This window comes from Megalobrama amblycephala, linkage group LG7 (genome assembly GCF_018812025.1).
Source record: "Megalobrama amblycephala isolate DHTTF-2021 linkage group LG7, ASM1881202v1, whole genome shotgun sequence".
NCBI lineage: Eukaryota > Metazoa > Chordata > Actinopteri > Cypriniformes > Xenocyprididae > Megalobrama > Megalobrama amblycephala.
In genome coordinates, this window is record NC_063050.1 from 33,328,512 (window position 1) to 33,350,504 (window position 21,993).

Below are 21,993 nucleotides of genomic sequence, written 5' to 3' on the forward strand. Positions count from 1 at the left end.
TCTTGAAAAAGGTTACTAACAAGTGGCTAAATGTGACTGGATTTAACTACACAACTTTTGCCCGGATTTTTGGAGTTGATGCTAGTTGCCAAAAGTCAGAGCCAGTCTGCAAATTTTGGGCAGTCAGAGATTTTGCAGAAAATTGCATAGTGTGTGATGGGCTTAGACTCTGATTTTTTAGCTTTAGACTGTGATTCCATCCAGTCTGGAAGATTTCAAACATGCTTTAGATCACATATAGATCACGTTTATGTTTCTGTACGAGCTTGTTGTGTTCAGAAGGACGTAACATTCTGGTAGAGTGTGATCCTCAGTCGTTTAGTGCATGATGTCCAGTTTTTTTCCGTAACTACAACCCGAATTCCGGATATGTTGGGACATTTTTTTTATTTGAATAAAATGAAAACTAAAAGACTTTCAAATCACATAAGCCACTATTTTATTCTCAATAGAACATAGATAACATAACAAATGTTTAAACTGAGAAATTTTACAATTTTATGCACAAAATGAGCTCATTTAAAATCTGATTCCTGCTACAGGTCTCAAAATAGTTGGGACGGGGGCATGTTTACCATGGTGTAGCATCTCCTCTTCTTTTCAAAACAGTTTGAAGACGTCTGGGCATCAAAGTTATGAGTTTCTTGAGTTTTGGTGTTGGAATTTGGTCCCATTCTTGCCTGATATAGGTTTCCAGCTGCTGAAGAGTTTGTGGTTGTCTTTGACATATTTTTCTCTATAGGTGAAAGATCTGGACTGCAGGCAGGCCAATTCAGCACCCGGACTCTTCTACGACGAAGCCATGCTGTTGTAATAGCTGCAGTATGTGGTTTTGCATTGTCCTGCTGAAATACACAAGGCCTTCCCTGAAGTAGAAATCGTCTGGAGGGGAGCATATGTTGCTCTAAAACCTTTATATACCTTTCAGCATTCACAGTGCCTTCCAAAACATGCAAGCTGCCCATACCGTATGCACATATGCACCCCGATACCATCAGAGATGCTGGCTTTTGAACTGAATGCTGAATGCTGGAAGGTCTCCCTCCTCTTTAGCCCTGAGAACACCGGGCTTGTCTGACCATAGAACACTTTTCCATTTTGAAACATTCCATTTTAAATGAGCCTTGGCCCATAGGACATGACGGCGCTTCTGGACCATGTTCACATATGGCTTCCTTTTTGCATGATAGAGATTTAGTTGGCATCTGCAGATGGAACGGCGGATTGTGTTTACCGACAATGGTTTCTGGAAGTATTCTTGGACCCATTATTTAGTAATGTCATTGACACAATCATGCTGATGAGTGATGCAGTGTTGTCTGAGGGCCCGAAGACCATGGGCAGCCAATAAAGGTCTTCGGCCTTGTCCTTTGCAATTTGACGTTGAGGAACATTGTTTTTAAAGTATTCCATAATCTTTTTATGCACTCTTTCACAGCTCTGCCCCTCTTTACTTCTGAGAGACTCTGCCTCCCTAAGACATTCCTTTTATAGCTAATCATGTTAAAGACCTGATATCAAGTCAAGTCAAGTCAAGTCAAATTTATTTATATAGCGCTTTCCACAATTTGTAATTGTTTCAAAGCAGCTTTACATATTAGGAGCACAGAAAAAAGAGAAATGGTTAAAAATAAGCTGTACAAGCAAGCGTGGTAATATGTAACATATACAAGATGGTGCTACATTAAGCCAATGTCGGCTGACTCCCAGGGGTGGAAAAAACCCCCTAGGAGAAAAACCCAGTGTGCTAGCACTGGGAAAAAAGTCCTAGGAGGGAAAAAACCCATTGGAAGATATATATAATATATGTAAATGGATATGGAGATCAAAATCTGAATTATACATTTTTATTATAGAGATTAAAAATAGATTATATATAAATATATGTAAGCGGATACGGAGATTTAAAAATCTGAATTATAGATGCAGCCAGAACTGGATCTGTAGGCCCATTGTCTCCTGGGCTACGTTGTAGTCAGGTCCAGACACAGGTTCTCCATCTGATCTGGATACGGCCTGGATCCAGCACCCGGCAAACCTCAGGATAAGCAGAGAGACTGATATTAGCGTAGATGCCATTCTTATTCTGATGTACATGTATATCTAGTGTTATAGGAAATGTTCTCGGTTCCGGCCGACCTAATTATTGCAGCGTAACAATCCTTTAACGGATTTGAAAAATGTTAATGTATTGATAATGTGTTATGTGTATGCAAGAGCAAAGAGATGTGTTTTTAGTCTAGATTTAAACTGACAGAGTGTGTCTGCTTCCCGAACAATGCTAGGAAGATTGTTCCAGAGTTTAGGTGCTAAATAGGAAAAGGATCTGCCACCTTCAGTTGATTTTGATATTCTGGGTATTATCAACTGGCCTGAATTCTGAGATTGCAATAGACGTGAAGGACTATAATGCACCAAGAGCTCGCTTAGATATTGGGGAGCTAAACCATTTAGAGCTTTATAAGTAAGTAGCAAGATTTTAAAGTCTATACGATGTTTAATAGGGAGCCAATGTAATGTTGACAGAACTGGGCTAATATGGTCATACTTTCTGGTTCTAGTAAGAACTCTAGCTGCCGCATTTTGGACCAACTGTAGTCTGTTTAAAAGCCGAGCAGAACACCCACCCAGTAGAGCGTTACAGTAATCTAGTCTTGAGGTCATGAATGCATGAACCAACTGTTCCGCATTTGTCATTGAGAGCATATGTCGTAATTTAGATATATTTTTTAGATGGAAGAAGGCGGTTTTACAGATACTAGAAACATGACTTTCAAATGAAAGATTGGTATCAAAGAGCACACCCAGGTTCCTAACTGAGGACGAAGATTTAATATTTATAATATAATATAATATTTAATATCAATCAACTTTATTTATTTGCTAGATGTTCTCCCAGCTGAATCTTTTCAAAATTTCTTGCTTTTTCAGCCATTTGTTGCCCCGTGCCAACTTTTTTGAGAGCTGTAGCAGGCATCAAATTTGAAATGAGCTCATTTAGTGGATAAAAGTGTAAAATTTCTCCATTTAAACATTTGTTATGTTATCTATGTTCTATTGTGAATAAAAAATTCACTGCCATTATTAAGCTTGGATGCATCAGAAAATGTATTAATATAACTTTGATTGTGTTCATCAGAAAGAAGAAAACCATATACACCTAGGATGGCTTGAGGGTGAATAAAGCTTGGGGTAATTTTAATTTCAAAGTGAACTAATCCTTTAAACCTCCTCTTTCGTCATTGTAAAATATTACATTGTTTCCATGTTAAAACCCCAAAAAAGAGACTGCAGTGTCAGCTGCTAATGCTGGCTGGTGAATTCCAGTGTAGAAAACATCCTCCTCGGAGGCCATTATACACAATAGTGAAAATGACTTGTGGGTTAGTGCCTGTTTTATGCATACAGTCTCTTGGTTTGGCACAAAAGCTGTGGACTGGGAACTAAAAGCAAAGAGTCATCAGAGTCAAAAAAAATATATTCACATGGTATTGTTGTCTTTCCCTTAAACCAACAAAGAGTTTGTGTTTGTAGTATTCTATTTACAGTATAAACACAAACAACAGCACTGTAGTGCATGCCAAACATCATCCATGAACACGAGAGGAATACAGATAAAATAAAGGAGCCAAGATAAATGAAATGTTTAATTTTCCCACGATGCACATCATGGAAACTGACGAGTGGAGATGGCAGTAATGAGAATACATGGAAGCTGAAGTTCAATCACCTTCATGTAATAGATGTAATAGAAATATGATGATGAATTTCAAATAATAATGCAACTGGACAAATGCTAGATGCATAATTTGTAAGTTTATGAATTTGCTTCAAGTAAACACATCTGTTTAGCTTTGCATTTACCACAAGTGACTTTGTTCCATTTTGTAAAAGCATTTCAAAACAAACTTCCTGGTTTAAAATTAAAAGCACACTAGTGTGAAAAACAGTGCATTTTTTCCATATTTTGTTGAATATTTACAAAATTGTGCACACGTAATGATTTTTTCAATCAAAAACTGAGGTGCATAAGCTCAGGTCAATGAGGCCTACAATCAAACAGTTCCAAAAATAAATATGAAACTTGTCTAAATTGAAAGAAAACAAGTTGATAAAAAGATTGAATGATAATATAGCATAACCAGATATTTAAAAGCAATTTTTAAATGACCGGTCATATTTGACCATGAACATCAAAAACATTACATAAGTTTAAATTAAATGTAATTTAATTTAATTCTTATGCATCTGCTATAATTATTTTATGATTGTTTTAACTCTTTTATGTAAAGCCGAATTTGAATTACTATTGTTTATTAAATGTAATATTTAAACAAACTTACCTTGCCTAAATGCACAAACAGTGTCCACTAAGTGATGATTTATATCACAACAAATTGCTGTCTAATATTTTTTAAGCTATAATGTGGAAATAGCTGGAATAAAACAAACTCCTTATAATAATTTTATTTTATTTCAGTCAGTGAATTAGCATTATTTAACAAAGAACAATTGTAGGAACATCAGTCAGAACATTTGAAATTTTACATAGAAAAAATAATAACACATTGAAAATGAGTTGCTTGGATGCACAAGGCTGACAGAAACATGCCAAGGTAAGACACAGAGCTGAAGTGAACGTGCGGAACCGCTGACAGACAAATACAATAATGCAAAGGCTCTGGATCCACAGCAGTTCACTGAGTTTTACAGTCAATATCTCCTTCACTTGTCCCCTTCAGTTTCTTCAGTTCCCCAAGCAGCTCCTGTTCCAGTGTTAAAATCTCTTTGGGCTTCTTGTACTACAACAAAAGCGAGAGAAACTCCATATAAAATCCATTGCTGGATGGAATAGCTGAGCTCTTGAGAGGTCAACAGAGGTGAGAGCAGTTCAATTCAACCTTCTCTACTTAGGTGAACCAATAAAAAGTGACGGCATAGTTGCCCTTTGATGATCTGAGACCAGAATTGTGTGCTCTCTTAGTGGGGATTAGGGTTTTGGCAACCTGGTCCCAGATCCACGCAAAAGGGAAAGTTCCTCTACGTGATGCGGAAAAAACTGAACACATACCTTACAATACAGAAAGAGCTTAGAAAAAGTGATTAAGTGAGACAAGCGATGAGAGTTCACTCACGCTGATGATTAAAGTGTTGTTGGCGTGGGTAAAACTCAAGGCTGCGCTCTCCAAAGGCAGCTGGCAACGGTCGAGATCTGGAATACTGAACTTCTTATAGTACCTGGGAAATGAGGAGATGAACAAGAGAATGTTTCTCATGGCCGGCCATCCATCTTCCATATAGATCAACAGTGCCACCTATAGGGTTACTGTAGGGCTATAAGAGTGCAATCGTCGGGTTTCAGAAGCAAAAACTCCATTCATTTTCTCCATGGGGAAATAGTTTTTTTAACAATAACTTAGAAACCTTTAAAGACAGCCTTACTGTGAGCTACAAGGTTGTTAATTGATAGTATTTGCTTCTGTTTAAGGCGTCAGTCACATTATTTTATGTTATTTTAACAGCAGAATTCATGGTGAAAAACTATATTAACCATGACGCAGTACAGAAAATTTCACCTATCATAGAAGTCGAAACAAGCAAATTGCTCCAAAAGATCTCTTTAGTCCCACCCACTCCCATCAAGCACTGCGAATAATGTAATCGAGTTGGTCTCCCTAGACTCTCAAAATATTTCAATATATAAGCATAGTTTGTAATAAACTATATATAATATTATATGAGGGAAATTATATATATAGTATATACTTATATATTGTTCTTTCCTTCAGTAAAGCCAATAAGTATACAGTCGTTTTGAACTATTTTTGTCTGATTTTCAAATACTTTTTGCTTCAAATCAAAGTTTGTAGGATTACGATTCACCACGTAGTTGGTTGGCTTGGTTCATGCTTGCAACGCTTTAACAAAGACTATTTTAAAATCCCTATGGGAAAAATGAATAGAAAAAAACCCTTCCAGTACCAACTCCGCTGAAAAAGTGAGCAGGCACTGCTGCACTCTTTTGCAACTATACAATATGTTCAATAACACACTTTTCACCAGGTTTATTTTAGTTAAAACTGAAACTAAACAACCATAAAAACATTTCAAAACTTGAAATGCAACAAACTTTAACTTAAACAAAAGAAACTATAAAAACATATTTCAGCTACTTGCCAAGGCAACATCACATTTTTATAAATAACGAAAACTTACATAAAAAAAACATTAAAAAGAAAACAAAAAGATTTAAAATATATTAGTAAGAACTATAATAGTACATCAATAATACGAAAATAACATGCTTTTCACTAGGTAATCCCAAATTTATAAGCAGAAGTTGCCTTTAGACAAATTTGATTTAATATGATTATTGTACTTCTGTAATTTGAATATGAATGCATAAATGAACATGATTAACAACAACAAACATTTTATAGCATTCCCACTTTAAAACAAAATGTGGCACTTTGTCCAATTCAAGCCAGACAATATGAACACAAATTATAATACAGTCAAATAAATACTAAATCACTAACAATCTAAACCCTCCTACTTGCATCAGTTTTAAAGAACTCACTTTTTGTTTGAGGTTCGAATGACACAAGATCTTTCCATCGGCTCTGCTGAAACACTGTAGACTTCTATAGGATATGAAATATTACGGATCCTCCATTGGAAACTGGTCTTTGTGTCCTTGCGCATGAACAATGGCTGAGGGCATAAAAAACACTTAGATAACAAAAACAGGTGGCCTAGCACACATCATTATTAAAACATTGTCATTAAAACATCAAGAAAATGAAATTAAAGCTTACATTTGAACTGTTCTCTTTTATTAAATCAGAGGTAATGCCATTTGGGGTTTTTTCACCAACTTCCCATGTCCACTGCCCCTGCCCTCCAAAGGTGGTTTTATGTCGCCACTTTCGCACTAAAGAAAGATGGAATGATTACAAAATACAAATCTGGATTAGTATGGGATTCAATAAAACAAAACCTGAAAAAACAAATCACTTACAGACAAGTTCATCTGTTTTCAGGTCGTACTCCTCAGTCATCTCATTGCCATCCTCAAACAGATAATGAACTTTCCTTTTCCCTAATGAGAAAGGCATATGAAGACATCTCTCAATTCATACTCATTTTACATCGAACAATATTCACGCTTTAAAATAAATAAGCAATTCTTTTAACTGGTATTTTTATGATATTTTGTCTAGGTTTCGATGCTATATTAGCCAGTAGCAAATGTATTCGACTTAAAACACGTATTAGCAAGACTATTAGCAATACTGCCAGCATAAACACATATACAAAATAGCTAATCTAATAATATTACAGAAGATATATGCGCACCATCAGATATTAAAGCAGTTTTCTTGGCTTTCCTCAGCGCATCTGCCCAGTGTTGCACAGCCATGATTCTCGAGCTTTCATTTCCTCAAACATTCCCACGCCTGAGGTTGCCAGGGCAACCACTATTTCTCAAACAAGATATGTCGTATCTTTAATGCATTTACAAAATGTATATACAATAAAATATTTAATTACAACTATGAAAAGTATTAGAATTAAGTACAAAATCAATGTATAATTTAATTTTTTGCATTTTTTAAAATGAAAAAACGCAAAGTTTTGACTATGACCCGGAAGTTGATCCGTTTAAAACGCTCGTGTGCTATTTTTTTTTTACAGTCTATGCTCGATTGTTGGTCCTAGAAAGAGGAGCTGGAAGGGGATGGTATGGAGTGTTTTTAAGTCCTCTAACCTGTTATTATAAATTATTGTGCCTTAAAAGATTTATAACGTTTAATATATGTTGTAATACAGCAATCCGTTTATTCTCTTGCTGCTCTAGTTGACTATATAAGGGCATTAGTCAGTCTTATCGGATAGTATTTCTGCTATAACGGCCTTGCCACTCTTCTGTAGGTTCGATTTGTGTATTTCTATAGCTATGTGAAGCCTACTGATCCCAATCATGTTGTTTTTAAAGCTCCTTTCCTTTCCCTGGCCGGAATGGAGTGTCATGGTATCCTGAAAGCCTTCCCTAAAGTAAAGAGACCCAGGCCTAATGATCAGAAGGACGAGCCTCCCCACAAGCGGACGCCCGCTGAACCAATAACAGGTTCATAATTCTCCTTCCAAAGTACACTTAAGTAGAGCAACAAGGACTGTTTGAGAGATTGAAGCACCATATTTTACTGCATGTAAATATTTTGACAAATTTCCTTCATATTTCTTCCACTGAATTATGTATGTTTGGATGAGTGGTGAAGCTGTTCCTTTTAAATTGACGGTCATTTTTATAGTTTAGGATGTTACCTTGAATTAGTTTTAATAATAATCACCATTATGCCAAATATAATGGTATATATAATTAATTACCCTAGTTCCATTTGTTTTGAAACCAGCCAACCTACTGAAACAACTAGAACAAGTAGTTCTGTCAGGACCACTACCTTCAAAGATGATTGACACTTAGCATACAGTTATGACAGTATATGTTTCTGTTCTGGGCAACAACTCCCCACCCGTCCATGCAGCCTAGCATGTATAAGAGCAGGGAGCGCAGTAATGACACCCTTAGGATAAATCGAAAAGAACCAACATAAAAGTGTTAACGATATCAGTAAAATTCTATACGTCATTAAAGGGTTAATTCACCCAAAAATGAAAATTCTGTCATTAATTACTCACCCTCATGTCTTTCTACACCCGTAAGACCTTCGTTAATCTTCGGAACACAAATTAAGATATTTTTGTTGAAATCCGATGGCTCAGTGAGGCCTCCATAGCCAGCAATGACATTTCCTCTCTCAAGATCCATTAATGTACTAAAAACATATTTAAATCGGTTCATGTGAGTACAGTGGTTCAATATTAATATTATAAAGCAACGAGAATATTTTTGGTGCGCCAAAAAACAAAATAACAGCATATATAGTGATGGCCAATTTCAAAACACTGCTTCAGGAAGCTTAGGAGCATAATGAATCAGCGTGTCGAATCAGCTGTTCGGAGCGCCATCGTCACGTGATTTCAGCAGTTTGCCGGTTTGACACGTGATCTGAATCATGATTTGACACAAAAGATTCATAACGCTCTGAAGCTTCCTGAAGCAGTGTTTTGAAATTGGCCATCACTAAATAAGCCGTTTTTTTTTTTTTTTTTTGGCGCACCAAAAATATTCTCGTCACTTTATAATATTAATATTGAACCACTGTACTCACATGAACTGATTTAAATATGCTTTTAGTACATTAATGGATCTTGAGAGAGGAAATGTCATTACTGGCTATGCATGCCTCACTGAGCCATCGGATTTAATCAAAAATATCTTAATTTGTGTTCTGAAGATGAATGAAGGTCTTACAGGTGTGGAACGGCATGAGGGTAAGTAATAAATGACAGATTTTTTATTTTTGGGTGAACTAACCCTTTAATGTATAATCAATAACGTCATTCATGTAACACCATAAATCAAGATAATGACTGTCTGATTCAAAGAGTAATATTTGTCTTTACTGTAGATGAGAGGAGAATCTGGGGATGGAGGAGGGTAATTTGGGATGCTGTGATAGGCATCATATTCCTATAAGTAGACTTGGATCAGCTGAGAGTCAGCTGATTCAAGCTTGACAAACGTGACTTGCCAGAACTGAAGCTACGCTTGATTTCTATACTATTATCAGATTTTTCTGAAACAATTTCAACCGTTGATTCCAGTATATTTTTAGAAGAATATTATAATTATTAATTAATAGTTAATAATTAATTGTATGTTTACCTCCTCCTTCACAACATGTTTCGTGCAGCCCATTCAGGTATGAGTAGTAGCAGTGGTTGTATTTTAAATGTGTTTGCTTCTTTTTCTTAGGTACAGTTTTCCAAGGAGTCACAATATACATAGTTCCAGCTGGTATAGGGAAAGCCAGGTGTGATATATTTCATCGACAGATCACCCAGAATGGAGGACAGGTAGTGTCCACATTCTCTCCCAGCTGCACACACATTGTGGTGGATGATTCAGTCGATTGTAATAGAGCTCTGAGACTTCTGAAAGTGGAAAGACTGCCCTCTGCTGTTCAGCTGCTCAAATGTACTTGGTTGAGCTCCTGCATTAGTGAGAAAAGATTACTAGACCCTGAAGACTACAGCCTCCTTCCTCCTGAGAGGTAGGGTATGGAGTCTAGACTCAATCGTAATGGCATTTTATTTAACACCATACTGTATGATATTTAGACACTTGTTGTTTGATGTTTCAATACATGTATAAATGTTTATTCTGAAGGAAATTGTGTAGAAATGAAAACTTAATGAACATGTCTTCAGCCCCACAGTTGCCCCTGCTGAGAATATAAATGAGACGACAGTCGGCCCAGTTCCAGAAGTAGCAGTAGCAGTAGCACAGGATTCTTTGAAAATCCTTGAAAACCAGGATCCTCAAGCAAATCTCACCGAGACGGTAAGAAAGGGAAGGATGGCAGGTTATGGTCTCCACTTGTAAGATCCATCATTTGTTTTTCCCCTCATGCAGTGCATTTAATATGACTCATTTCACAGGTGACAGAGATTCAGGAGGAGCACCATGAGGAAGATGGTGTATCTCAGAATGATCTGGAGGCTTTGATCAGTGGTGTTCACCCATCTGAGAGCAACCAAGACCAGTGCCAGAGTTTGGCAGAGAATCCAGTTTTGTCTGGGAAGTGGGTCTGTTCCCAACCGTCCACGACTAAAGGGGAGAACCATAACAAGCACATTACTGACAAACTGGAGCCGCTGGCAAAAGCCTATACGCACACGGGCGATAAATGGAGAGCTCTGGGCTACTCTAAAGCAATCAATGCCCTTAAAAGCTACCACAAGCCCATCACTTCATATGAGGTCAGTTCTGATACGCATATGAGTCCTTAGAGGTTTTAGGGTTCATGGAGGTGCTTGTTTGTGTTAAGAACACATATGGTTGCTGTTGCAAAGGTAGTTTGCATATTAAGACTAGCTCCAAGCATGCAACAGTGATTAATTTAGTCATTTAAAATAATATAATAATAAAATAATATTATTATGCTTTTTTACATTTTCAACTTTCTTTGATGTATAATGCAGTTTGAGCATGAAAAAGTTCAGCTAAGTTACTAAACACAAAGTCCACTCCAAAGGATGTTATTGTCTATATCAGTAAGCACCGTTTCAGAACTCCTTTAAATGCTTCAACTGTAGACTTGAGTTCTCCTTCGGGAACGTACACGACTCGCTACAATAATTCTCATTTAAATAATTCCAGCACAAGCCATATGCAAAAAAACGGTTGATGATGCCTTGTTGAGTTGCGTTAGTAGTGTTGAAACTCACTGTTATGGTAAGGGCCTTGACTGACATTTCCAGAACACACATGAAGCAGTTGACCAATCACAACACACTGGTCCAACTGACTAATCAGAGCACATTGTGCTTTTCAGACCAGAACTAAACAAATCATTACTGACAGACTGGGAAGAGAGGTGCTGCAACAATGTAAAATATGTTAAAAAAAAAGAATGAGTTTTGGAACATTCAAGAATGAAAACGTACTCGGTTACTAACGTAACCTCGGTTCCCTGAGATACGGAACGAGTACTGCGTATGGGGAAAGGTCTCCCTTTTTCCCCGCTGCTGAAGCCTTTTTCAATAATGCAGTGTAACTGCATCGTCATTGGTTCACTCATAGACAAGTTGTTGAACCAATGACGGCGCGGCATAGCTGCGCGACCTATGGCGACAAAGCGCGCGAATATTCCCGCCGAAATGGGCGGGGTTAGGGGCTATATAAGCAGGCGTTTCGCCATAGGATTTCAGTGTAATCGACTGAAGCGACGACCCTGAAGCCGCAGCCTCGTGGCACGGCAAGTGACGCAGTACTCGTTCCGTATCTCAGGGAACCGAGGTTACGTTAGTAACCGAGTACGTTCCCTTTCGATACTTCACTCGTACTGCGTATGGGGAACGAATTCAACCACGCCGTGCCACGGCTGGGAACGATACAGCCTGATATTGGACACATGGGAGTGGGTCCAAAAGACAAGCGAGAAGGCCAAGCCTTAATCGAACCCTAGTTACACTTAAGGAAATAATTCCTGGGGTTGTGTGAGGCGGAACTCGCCAGAGGCCGCTTAATCACACTGAAAGAACCCGAGCTTGCAAGGTCGGGACATCGAGATGATAGAATCTGACAAAAGTGGACGGCGAAGACCAGCCGGCCGCCTCACAGATGTCTTGAATGGAAACTCCGTTGGACCAAGCCCACGAGGAAGCCATTCCTCTAGTGGAGTGGGCCCTGACTCCTATGGGGCAGTCTGCACCCAGTGAGGAGTAGCACAGGTTAATAGCGTCCACTATCCAACGGGAAAGGCACTGTTTTGAGACCGGAGACCCTTTGGTGCGGCCACCAAAACAAACAAAGAGCTGATCCGACTGCCTGAAAGGCTGCGATCGCTCCACATAGGTCCTCAATGCCCTGACTGGGCAGAGTAGCTCTAGCTCTCGTTCATCCGCCGAGGGAGGAAGAGCAGAAAGCGAGATGACCTGAGCTCTAAACGGGGTTGAGAGCACCTTAGGAACGTAGCCATGCCTAGGTTTCAGAACGACCTTCGAGTCTCCAGGCCCAAATTCAAGGCATGCAGGGCTCACAGAGAGGGCCTGCAAATCGCCAACGCGCTTAACCGATGCCAGTGCTAACAGCAGAGCGGTTTTTAGCGTTAGGGGCCTGAGATCGGCTGAACCCATTGGCTCAAAGGGGGCTCCCTTTAAGGCCCTGAGGACCAACGAGAGGTCCCAAGTGGGAACGGTGAGGGGGCGAGGAGGATTCAATCGCCTAGCACCCCTCAGGAAACGGATTATAAGGCCGTTACGTCCCACTGATTGGCCAGCAATGGGAGCATGGAACGCCGCAATGGCTGCTACGTAAACCTTAAGAGTAGAAGGGGTGCGCCCCATTTCCAAGCGTTCTTGGAGGAAAGACAGTATGAAGGATACGTCACTCTCCACAGGGTCTATGTTGCGTGAGGAACACCAATCAACAAAGACCGACCATTTCTGGTCATAGAGGCGTCTCGTGGACGGGGCTCTAGCCTGAGAAATGGTATTTAGGACGTCCCCGGGGAGGCTGGTCGGCTCCCATCGAGGGACCAGAGGTGCAGAGCCCAAAGCTCCGGCTGTGGGTGCCAGATCGTTCTGTTTGCCTGAGAGAGGAGGTCCCGTCTCAGGGGAATCGGCCACGGGGCTCTCAGGGAGAGCTTGAACAGCTCCGAGGACCAAACTTGGTTCCTCCAGAGCGGGGCCACCAGAAGGACTCTGTGTTGGTCTTCTCTGATGCGCCTGATGACCTGAGGGATCAGTGCGATCGGAGGGAAGGCGTAAAGGAGCGTGCTGGGCCATGTATGGGCCAGAGCATCGACTTCCTTCGAGAAAAATGTTGGGCAATGAGAGTTGTCTTCTGAGGCGAAGAGGTCTATCTCTGCCCTCCCGAAGAACTCCCAAATCTTGAGGACCACTTGGGGGTGGAGCATCCACTCGTCGGAGGGGATGTTGCTCCGTGACAACATGTCTGCGCCCAGATTGTTCCTGCCAGGAACATGAGTCGCTCTGAGCGACTGAAGCCTCGGAAGAGCCCATTCCAGAAGACGTTTCGCCAGAGCGCATAAGCGGCTGGACGAGAGACCGCCCTGGTGGTTTAAATATGACACCACTGTCATACTGTCCGATCGGACTAGAACATGACGTCCTGTCAAGTGAGCCTGAAAAGACTGGAGGGCCTTCATCACTGCTAGCATCTCTAGACAGTTGATGTGTAGACGGCTTTCCTCGTGACTCCACGAGCCGAAGGCCGGTCTGCCCTCGCACACAGCGCCCCAACCCGAGTTGGAAGCGTCCGTTGAGAGCACCGTCCTTCGTGAGACCGCCTGTAAGGGTACTCCGCGCTTGAACCACATAGGGTCCATCCAAGGTTTCAGGGCTAGAAGACAGGCCTGATTGACTTTGAGACATAAGCGGCCGTGCTGCCAGGCGCTGGGAGGAACCCGGAACTTCAACCAGTACTGAAGAGGCCGCATCCGAAGAAGGCCGAGCTGCAGCACCGGGGAGGCGGAAGCCATCAGCCCTAGTAGCCTCTGGAAAAACTTCAGAGGGAGACAGGCTTTGTTCTTGATCGAGGCCGTGAGCTGCTGAATCGTTAGAGCACGCTCCGGCGAGACTACTGCCGTCATGCGGACTGAGTCGAAAACTGCCCCTAGAAACGAGATTCGCTGGGTGGGGCACAGCGAGCTCTTGGCTAAGTTGACCCTGAGACCCAGACATTGTAAATGGCTGAGGAGCACGGATCTGTGGTGTTCCAGCTCGGCTCGCGAACGGGCTAGAATGAGCCAGTCGTCGAGATAATTCAGGACCCGGATTCCCATTTGCCTCAGAGGGGAAAGCGCCGCGTCCATGCACTTGGTGAAAGTGCGAGGAGCCAGAGACAGCCCGAAGGGCAGGACCGTATATTGGTACGCCACTCCCTCGTATGCGAATCTCAAGAATCGTCTGTGACGGGGGGCTATCTGGATGTGAAAATACGCATCCTTCAGGTCCAGCGAGCAGAACCAGTCCTCGGGGCAAATGTGCGCGAGGATCTGTTTCAGCGTCAGCATTTTGAACTTCCGTCTCATGAGGGAGTGATTCAAAAGTCTGAGGTCTAGAATGGGTCTGAGACCACCATCCTTCCTGGGGACCAGAAAGTAGCGGCTGTAAAAGCCTGACTCGCTCTCTGTCGGGGAAACTATTTCCACAGCTCCCTTTCTTAGCAACGTCATAACTTCGGCTCGGAGGACATGAGCGTCGTCCGGATTGACCGAGGTTTGAAGCACCCCGCCGAAGCGAGGGGGCCGTCGTGCAAACTGGAGCGAGTAGCCCTGGGTTACGATCCCCATAACCCATTCTGACACATCGGGGATGGCCTGCCAGGCCTCGGCCCGAGTGGCAAGGGGTTGAATGATATCGGGTGACAGACCGCCGTTGAGGGGGTCGTACACCGAGAGGGGTGGAAGAGGAAATTTGCTCTTTTTTAGATGAGGTGAAATATTGTTCGCCGTGAAAACGGCGTTTGGAGTGGGCGCAACAGGTGTGGGCCCAGCTATCACTTGGAGCATGTTTCCCACGCCCGGAATTAAACGAGGCGGAGGGGAAATTACTCATGGGAGCTTTGGGGGCTGTCCGGTCGCAACGGGACGATCCCCCATCTTCTTCCTTCCTGACGAATCAGGACGACTTCGGAGGCACCGGGTCCAGCACAATCTTGGGCCGGGGTCCCTGGCGTCTCGGGAAGGGAGGGCGCTTCGCAGGGCGCGAGCGCTGGCGATGCTCCTTGGGTGGCGCTGCCTGTGTTGCGGGTGGAGCTGGCTTGTTCTGCTGAGCCGGCGCAGTCCTGGGGCGGCTGGACGCAGAAGCAGAGCTGGAGCGCTTCGGCAAGAAATGCCTCATAGCCTGAGACGATTTCTGCGCAGCAGTAAAGCGCTCGGTGAAGCCGTCCACTGCAGGCCCGAAGAGACCAGAGGGAGAGACCGGGGCGTCTAAGAAGGCCGTCTTATCCAGGTCCTTGATCTCCGTTAGGTTGAGCCACAGGTGGCGCTCCAACACTACCAGGCTGGCCATGGAACGCCCGATGGCCTGGGCCGTAGCCTTCGTGGCTCGCAGGGCAAGGTCGGTGGCGCTGCGAAGGTCCTTGAAAGCCGGCGCGTCAATTCCAGACTCGTCCAGCGAGCGGAGGAGTTTGGCCTGGAAGACCTGAAATATGGCCATTGTATGGAGCGCGGAGGCAGCCTGGCCCGCCGAGGTGTAAGCCCGTCCAGCCAAAGTAGAGGTGGTCCGACAGGGCTTGGAAGGAAGGGCCCTCTTGGTCTTCCATCCCACAGCCGCGGGAGGGCAGAGGTGAGCAGCCACCGCTTCATCTAGGGGTGGCAGGTGCTCGTATCCCTTCTCTTCGGCGCCGTCGACGGCGGTGAGGGCGGAGCGGTGCGTTGTGTGAAGGCGGGCGGAATACGGAGCGCGCCACGACTTCGTGAGCTCCTCGTGGACCTCAGGAAAAAAGGGCGCTGAGCGCTGGCGAGGTGCTTGGCGGCGGCCTGGCAGGAACCACTCGTCCAGGCGGCCGCGAGATGGCTCCTCTGGAGGGGCCCACTCGAGGTCCAGCTCTTCCACGGCTCTGGACAGGATGCGGAAAAGCTCGGCATCCATGCCCTGGCCGTGCTCAATGGGCTCCAAGGGAGGCGGGGGAGCGGGGTCATCCGGCTCGCCAGCCCATCCTTCCGCTTCGGAAGCCGCAAGTGACATGGAGTCATCCTGCTCGTCGTCTGTTCCTCCGAATGAGACGAGGTCACTTGCTTCGGCAGAGGGACGCTGCTCAGGGCGAGAGAACAGGACGGGAGAGAGTTCCCTCGGAGGAGAAGGCGAGGCACGCGGGGGCTGGGCCGGCGTGAGCTCGCCTAACTCCGGGCGCTGAGTCGCTCTACCCCGCTGTCTCTTCCTGGCCGGTTCGCGGGAGGAAGGAGACGGGAGGGCGCGAGCGGCGAGATCGCCCTCCGTGAAGAAGGCGACCCGCGAGCGCAGGGAACTGAGACTCATGCACTCGCAGTGCGGGCATGAGTCTCCAGCAAGCGCGCCGTCCGCATGGGGCTTGCCCAGGCAGGCGACACACTCGCTGTGACCGTCGCTATCGTGCAGGGGGGCCCTGCACGTAGCACATGAGTGACGGGGCATCGTGAGACGCCGGTGCCGTGAAAACGGCAGTTGGGTGGCTCTTTGTAGAGCGGCGAGGGCCGCGGAAGCTCTTAGAAGCGGTGAAAACCGCTGAAATCGCTCTTTTAGAGCGGCGTTAAGCCGCGGGTGAAGCTCTCAGGCGGCGCGCCGGATGGCGGCAGGGGACGCACAGGAAGCGGCCGGGAGCGGGAAGCGGGAGGCGGCGGCTCGACGACGGCGCAGAAGCTGCAGTCAGTGAGGGCGCCGGCGCTGTCCTCAACCGGCGAGTCCAGGCGAGTCCGCTGCGGGAGCCTCTTCAGACGGCGGCGAGAGCTGTCAGGAAGGCGGCGAGCTTCTTCGGCTTCAGGCGGAGATCAGCGAAGAGAAGTAGAGGTCGTCGCTGAAGGAGAAAACACTGAAATCCTATGGCGAAACGCCTGCTTATATAGCCCCTAACCCCGCCCATTTCGGCGGGAATATTCGCGCGCTTTGTCGCCATAGGTCGCGCAGCTATGCCGCGCCGTCATTGGTTCAACAACTTGTCTATGAGTGAACCAATGACGATGCAGTTACACTGCGTTATTGAAAAAGGCTTCAGCAGCGGGGAAAAAGGGAGACCTTTCCCCATACGCAGTACGAGTGAAGTATCGAAAGGGAACCTATTCTAGTAGACCCCAAAAACAAAATCAACACTTTTTAAAAGGGCATAATATGGCTTCTTTAATAATCATTACCAGTTTTTATTCATTTTAAAAAATACAGTAAAAAAACAAACAAAAAACAATAACTTGGACATAAACATGTTTTTTTACCACTTCTATTTATAGGAAGCATGTAAAATTCCAGGCATTGGTAAACGCATGGCAGACAAGATCATGGAAATCATGGAAAGTGGGCACTTGCGTAAACTGGATCACATTGGGGAGGAAGTGCCTGTTCTTGAGATGTTCACTAACATCTGGGGTGCTGGGGCCAAGACTGCACAGATGTGGTATCAACAGGTAAGACTGTCATACAAGGAAACTCTAGTTCAACGTTTAATTTGAAAGTTTAATATTAATTGTGTAAAAATGTGCATTTGTATGTGTCAGGTGCCACTGTAAAGCAACATTATTATTCAAAATGACATGGAGCCCCACACATGACATGGCAAGATATTGAATTAAGAAATCATCCCCACAATTGAAATTTAATTTGTTTCCTCATTTTATTTAAATTGTGGTCAAGTTTTAGGAATTGAGCTAAAACGAGGGAAAGAAATAATAAATTGAGGCCATGAATTAATAAGTCATGGGAACGAATTCTTAATTCATGGCCACAATATGTATTTATTCCTTCCATGTGATATGCGGGACTCCATAAAAGCTGCTTTAAGCAATTTTTGTATATTATGACACAATTTTCGCACGTACATGACAGATAATCACTAAATAAGTGTGTTCTGGGGGAAAAAAACCGTTCGGATTATGACAGCCCTAGACTGTACATGACAACAACAAAAAAAAAGTGCTATGACTCCGAGCCTGTTAACTAATCAGGAAAAACATGGAGGCAGCTCTCTGCCAACTTCAATCAATAATGTGAATTTAGAGCCGGATTAACTGATTGTCCAAACAATGGGCACTTTTCAGACATTAAAGTCATTTGTAAACTGTCAGTACATTCCATTCATAAGTAAGCAAGCCTATACCAGGTTCCCTCCAACGCCTTCACCCTCCTCAGAGACTGCAGACAGCACTTTAATGCCATATTTTCAAGCCAAGATGGACAATGTTTGATGTTACTAGTAGTACAGAACATTTACAGCAGCTTTGTACTCTGTGGAATGTACAATATTTCATAATATTAAGCAACAACCATAATATTTTACGCTTGCGTTTAAATGGATGATTTGATTTCTTTTACTATCAAAGGGATTTCGCACACTGGAGGATATTCGCACTAAGGCGGTTTTGAATCACACTCTAAGGATCGGACTAAAACACTATGATGATCTCCTTGAGCGGATGCCGAGAAGTGAAGCAAATGCGATCGAGAAAAAGGTTTGTACGAACCTTATTTTAAATGGCCTGCAGTAAAAGAAGAGAAAAAAAAAATATAACCAAGCAATTAAACAGAGGGATTTCCTTTGTTCTTACTATCCATAACAACATCATCCGGTTGTGAAGAACAAGAATGTATCTACTTGATTTTCAAAGCAGTAAATAATAGAACTGAATTTCTAAAGCACACAAAAAAAATTGTGTTGGCAGCAGCAAGACTGTCAATCTTTCTCAGTTGGCTGATGGACATAACAGAGATTGTTAGTGAGTCTGTTGTCCCATAGGAAAAGTGGGAGTCCTTGAAAGCTGGCGCTTCATAAGTCAGAAGCTCCTGAGCTCCCTTACGGAGTCTTTGGCCCAAGCCAGTTGTTTTCTTACTATTACTTGGAATTGCCCCCAGTTTTCCTCTTAACAGAGCTGATAGATAAAAAGGGCAGATGAGTGCAGCATGTGCTGTCCTATCTTGACAGAATGATATGTAGAGCAGGTAAACTTATGTGCTCTCAGTGTTTCAGCTCCAAATTGCCAGAATGCTAGGTACAAATAATTTTTAACCATCATGTTCTTACAACACTGCTTAAACCTGACAAACGTGATTTTAATTATTTTCATTTTTTCTGTAGTCTTTAAATGCAAGTTTTTCTTTCCAAATGAAAAGGATGACGTATTATGCCAGAGGGAAAGTTATAAAAAATCATTTGTGGTTGGTAAGATTTTTTTTAAGGTTCTTGAAAGATGTCTCTTCTGCTCACCAAAGCTGCATTTATTTGATCAAAAATATAATAAAAACAGTAATATTGTGAAATATTTTTACAATTTTAAAATAACCATTTTCTATTATAATATATTTTAAAATGTATGTTTTTTTTCCCCCTCTGTGTTAGCAAAGCTGAATTTTCAGCATCATTACTCCACTCATCAGTGTCACATGACCCTTCAGAAAACATTCTAAATGCTGATTTGGTGCTCATTTCCTTTTATTATTCTAATATTAATATTTTTTATATTTTTGTGGAAACCATGATAGTTTTTTTAATTCTGTGATGAATAGAAAGTTCAAAAGAACAGCATTTTTTAAAATTGTTTTTTGTAATAAAGACTTTTCTTTGACTTTTGATTAATGTATGCTTGCTGAATAAAAGTAGTAATAAAAAAATCACCCCAAACTTTTAAATAGTAGTGTATATAAATGATATCAATTATATAATAATGGTTACATAAGAACAAAATAAATTATACAACTAACAAACATGAATATTATGTGATTGACAGGTGAAGGAGGCAGCTCACAGTGTGGACACACAGCTGGTGGTTATGGCATGTGGCTCATACCGCAGGGGCAAGACCACATGTGGAGATGTGGACGTTCTCATCACTCACCCTGATGGAGAATCGCACAAGGGTGTTTTCAGCAAAGTGTTGCACTTCCTCCATCAGAGTGGTATGCTGTGATATTAGAGAAATTTAGAATAATTTAGCTTGATTCAATAAACCCACAATTCATATTATTTTTTTTTATTTTACCATCCAGGTTTCCTAACAGAAGACCTTGTTAGCCATGAGGAGAACGGTGAGCAGAAGAAGTACATGGGCATCTGCCGGCTTCCAGGCCCTTCACAGCGCCACAGACGCCTAGACATCATTGTAGTGCCCTATGCTGAATTTGCATGTGCTCTTCTGTACTTCACTGGCTCCGCCCACTTTAATCGATCAATGAGGGCATTGGCTAAGACCAAACACATGAGCCTATCAGAGCACTCGCTGAACTGTTCTGTCGTGCGGCAGCGTGGCGTGAAATTGGTGGCGGGAACTCCTTTACACACACCGATGGAGAAGGATGTCTTCAAACACCTGGGCATACCTTACAGAGAACCACATGAGCGAGACTGGTGACATGGCTAGATTCATATTATTTTACTTGGGATACTCCTTATGATTTTATGGAATCATGATGATGTAATCACATTTTTAATGTTGGAGTGCATGAAGGGTTGTTCTGTAGTGATGAATTTGAGTTTTTATCCTTGTATCAAATGGCATCAGAGATCTTCAAGAACTTTTTATTGGATGTATTTTTTAATGAGAGAATTATTATCTCTTGATTTATGCTATTTAAAATACGTAAATTATAAATTATTAAAATGCCTCAAAAAGTATGAACTTGTGATGTTCGTGAATAAATTGGATGAGCAAACCATCTCATTGGTGAACAAGAGGGGACTTTTTCTATTGCCTTTTTTCCCCCAAGTCCAGTAGTTGGCAAAAGGAAGAAAAACTACTTTTACTACTAGTACTTCTTTTTTGTTGTCATTTGTTGTCAAACATTCTTTATAGTCTATAGGTTGTGTCGACACATTTGTTGATTTGGTCATCCTGAATGACTGTTTTTAGGAATCAGTTGAGTGAATTCCTAAATGACTCACTCAACACAAAAAACACTAACCATTTTTGGCTTAAAAGTTTAGCATCTTTATTTCCTGTGTTTTACCAGATTGTCAAAATTTGTCAATACGGTTATTTCCACTGTGACATTTCTAGTAATAGGGAGATAAATGTCTCAAAAATGGTTTGTGTGATGGGTAAATACCACATTCACATTTGATATTTAAACCTGATTATAGAGTACTTGCCTAAGATTTACATTTACTATTAAAGCTACAATATGTAATTTTTTTGCCGCTAGAGGTCGCCTATTCAAAACAAAGGCGTAGCTGCTTCTGGTCAAGTGTATGAGGTAACACAGCGCTGTTTATCATATTAGAGACATTTGAGTGTGTTGAAAATGTTATAACGTTACTCTGTGCGTTCGCTCGGTGGCTGCTGTGAGACACTTGTTGCACACGAAGTAAGCTAGATCGATTTTTAGAATATCATTAATAAATGCTGGGTGGCTTGTGTCGAAAATGGCATGAAATTAATTTTAAAACATGACGGAGAATATGCTGTATTAGCAGACGACTCCCAGCCAAGTCCCGTATCCTTGGTTAAAATTGCGTTTTTCTCACGATTTACAGATAGTAGGAAACGTTTGGGATATTGTAAGTACTCAACTGAACAAAATATATAAAACTGGCCTAGTGGTTTTTGGATATTTTACTGCAAAAATGTTACATATTGTGCCTTTAACATGATTTAAAAAACAAAACAAAAACAACTTTAAATCATCCTGCAATTTATTTTTGAACAAATTGTGTGTGTG

The 21,993-nt window shown here is 42.4% G+C and overlaps 2 protein-coding genes across 2 annotated transcripts; one reads left to right on the top strand and one right to left on the bottom strand.

The window, feature by feature from the left end:
• Positions 1-4,452: 4,452 nt before the first annotated feature.
• On the bottom strand, positions 4,453-7,516 carry dpcd (deleted in primary ciliary dyskinesia homolog (mouse)). The gene is made up of 6 exons (XM_048197149.1): positions 7,360-7,516; positions 7,022-7,102; positions 6,819-6,934; positions 6,581-6,714; positions 5,136-5,238; positions 4,453-4,802 (listed from the first exon to the last, which is right to left on the bottom strand). The coding sequence occupies exons 1-6, from the start codon at positions 7,421-7,423 to the stop codon at positions 4,698-4,700; spliced, it is 603 nt and encodes a 200-aa protein (XP_048053106.1). The 5' UTR covers positions 7,424-7,516; the 3' UTR covers positions 4,453-4,697.
• Positions 7,517-7,630: 114 nt separating this feature from the next.
• Positions 7,631-21,009, top strand: poll (polymerase (DNA directed), lambda). The gene is made up of 9 exons (XM_048197148.1): positions 7,631-7,744; positions 8,000-8,131; positions 9,884-10,181; positions 10,339-10,471; positions 10,570-10,890; positions 17,580-17,753; positions 18,666-18,794; positions 20,067-20,235; positions 20,326-21,009. Exons 2-9 carry the CDS (start codon positions 8,023-8,025, stop codon positions 20,685-20,687), a joined length of 1,695 nt encoding a protein of 564 aa, XP_048053105.1. The 5' UTR covers positions 7,631-7,744; positions 8,000-8,022; the 3' UTR covers positions 20,688-21,009.
• Positions 21,010-21,993: the final 984 nt, after the last annotated feature.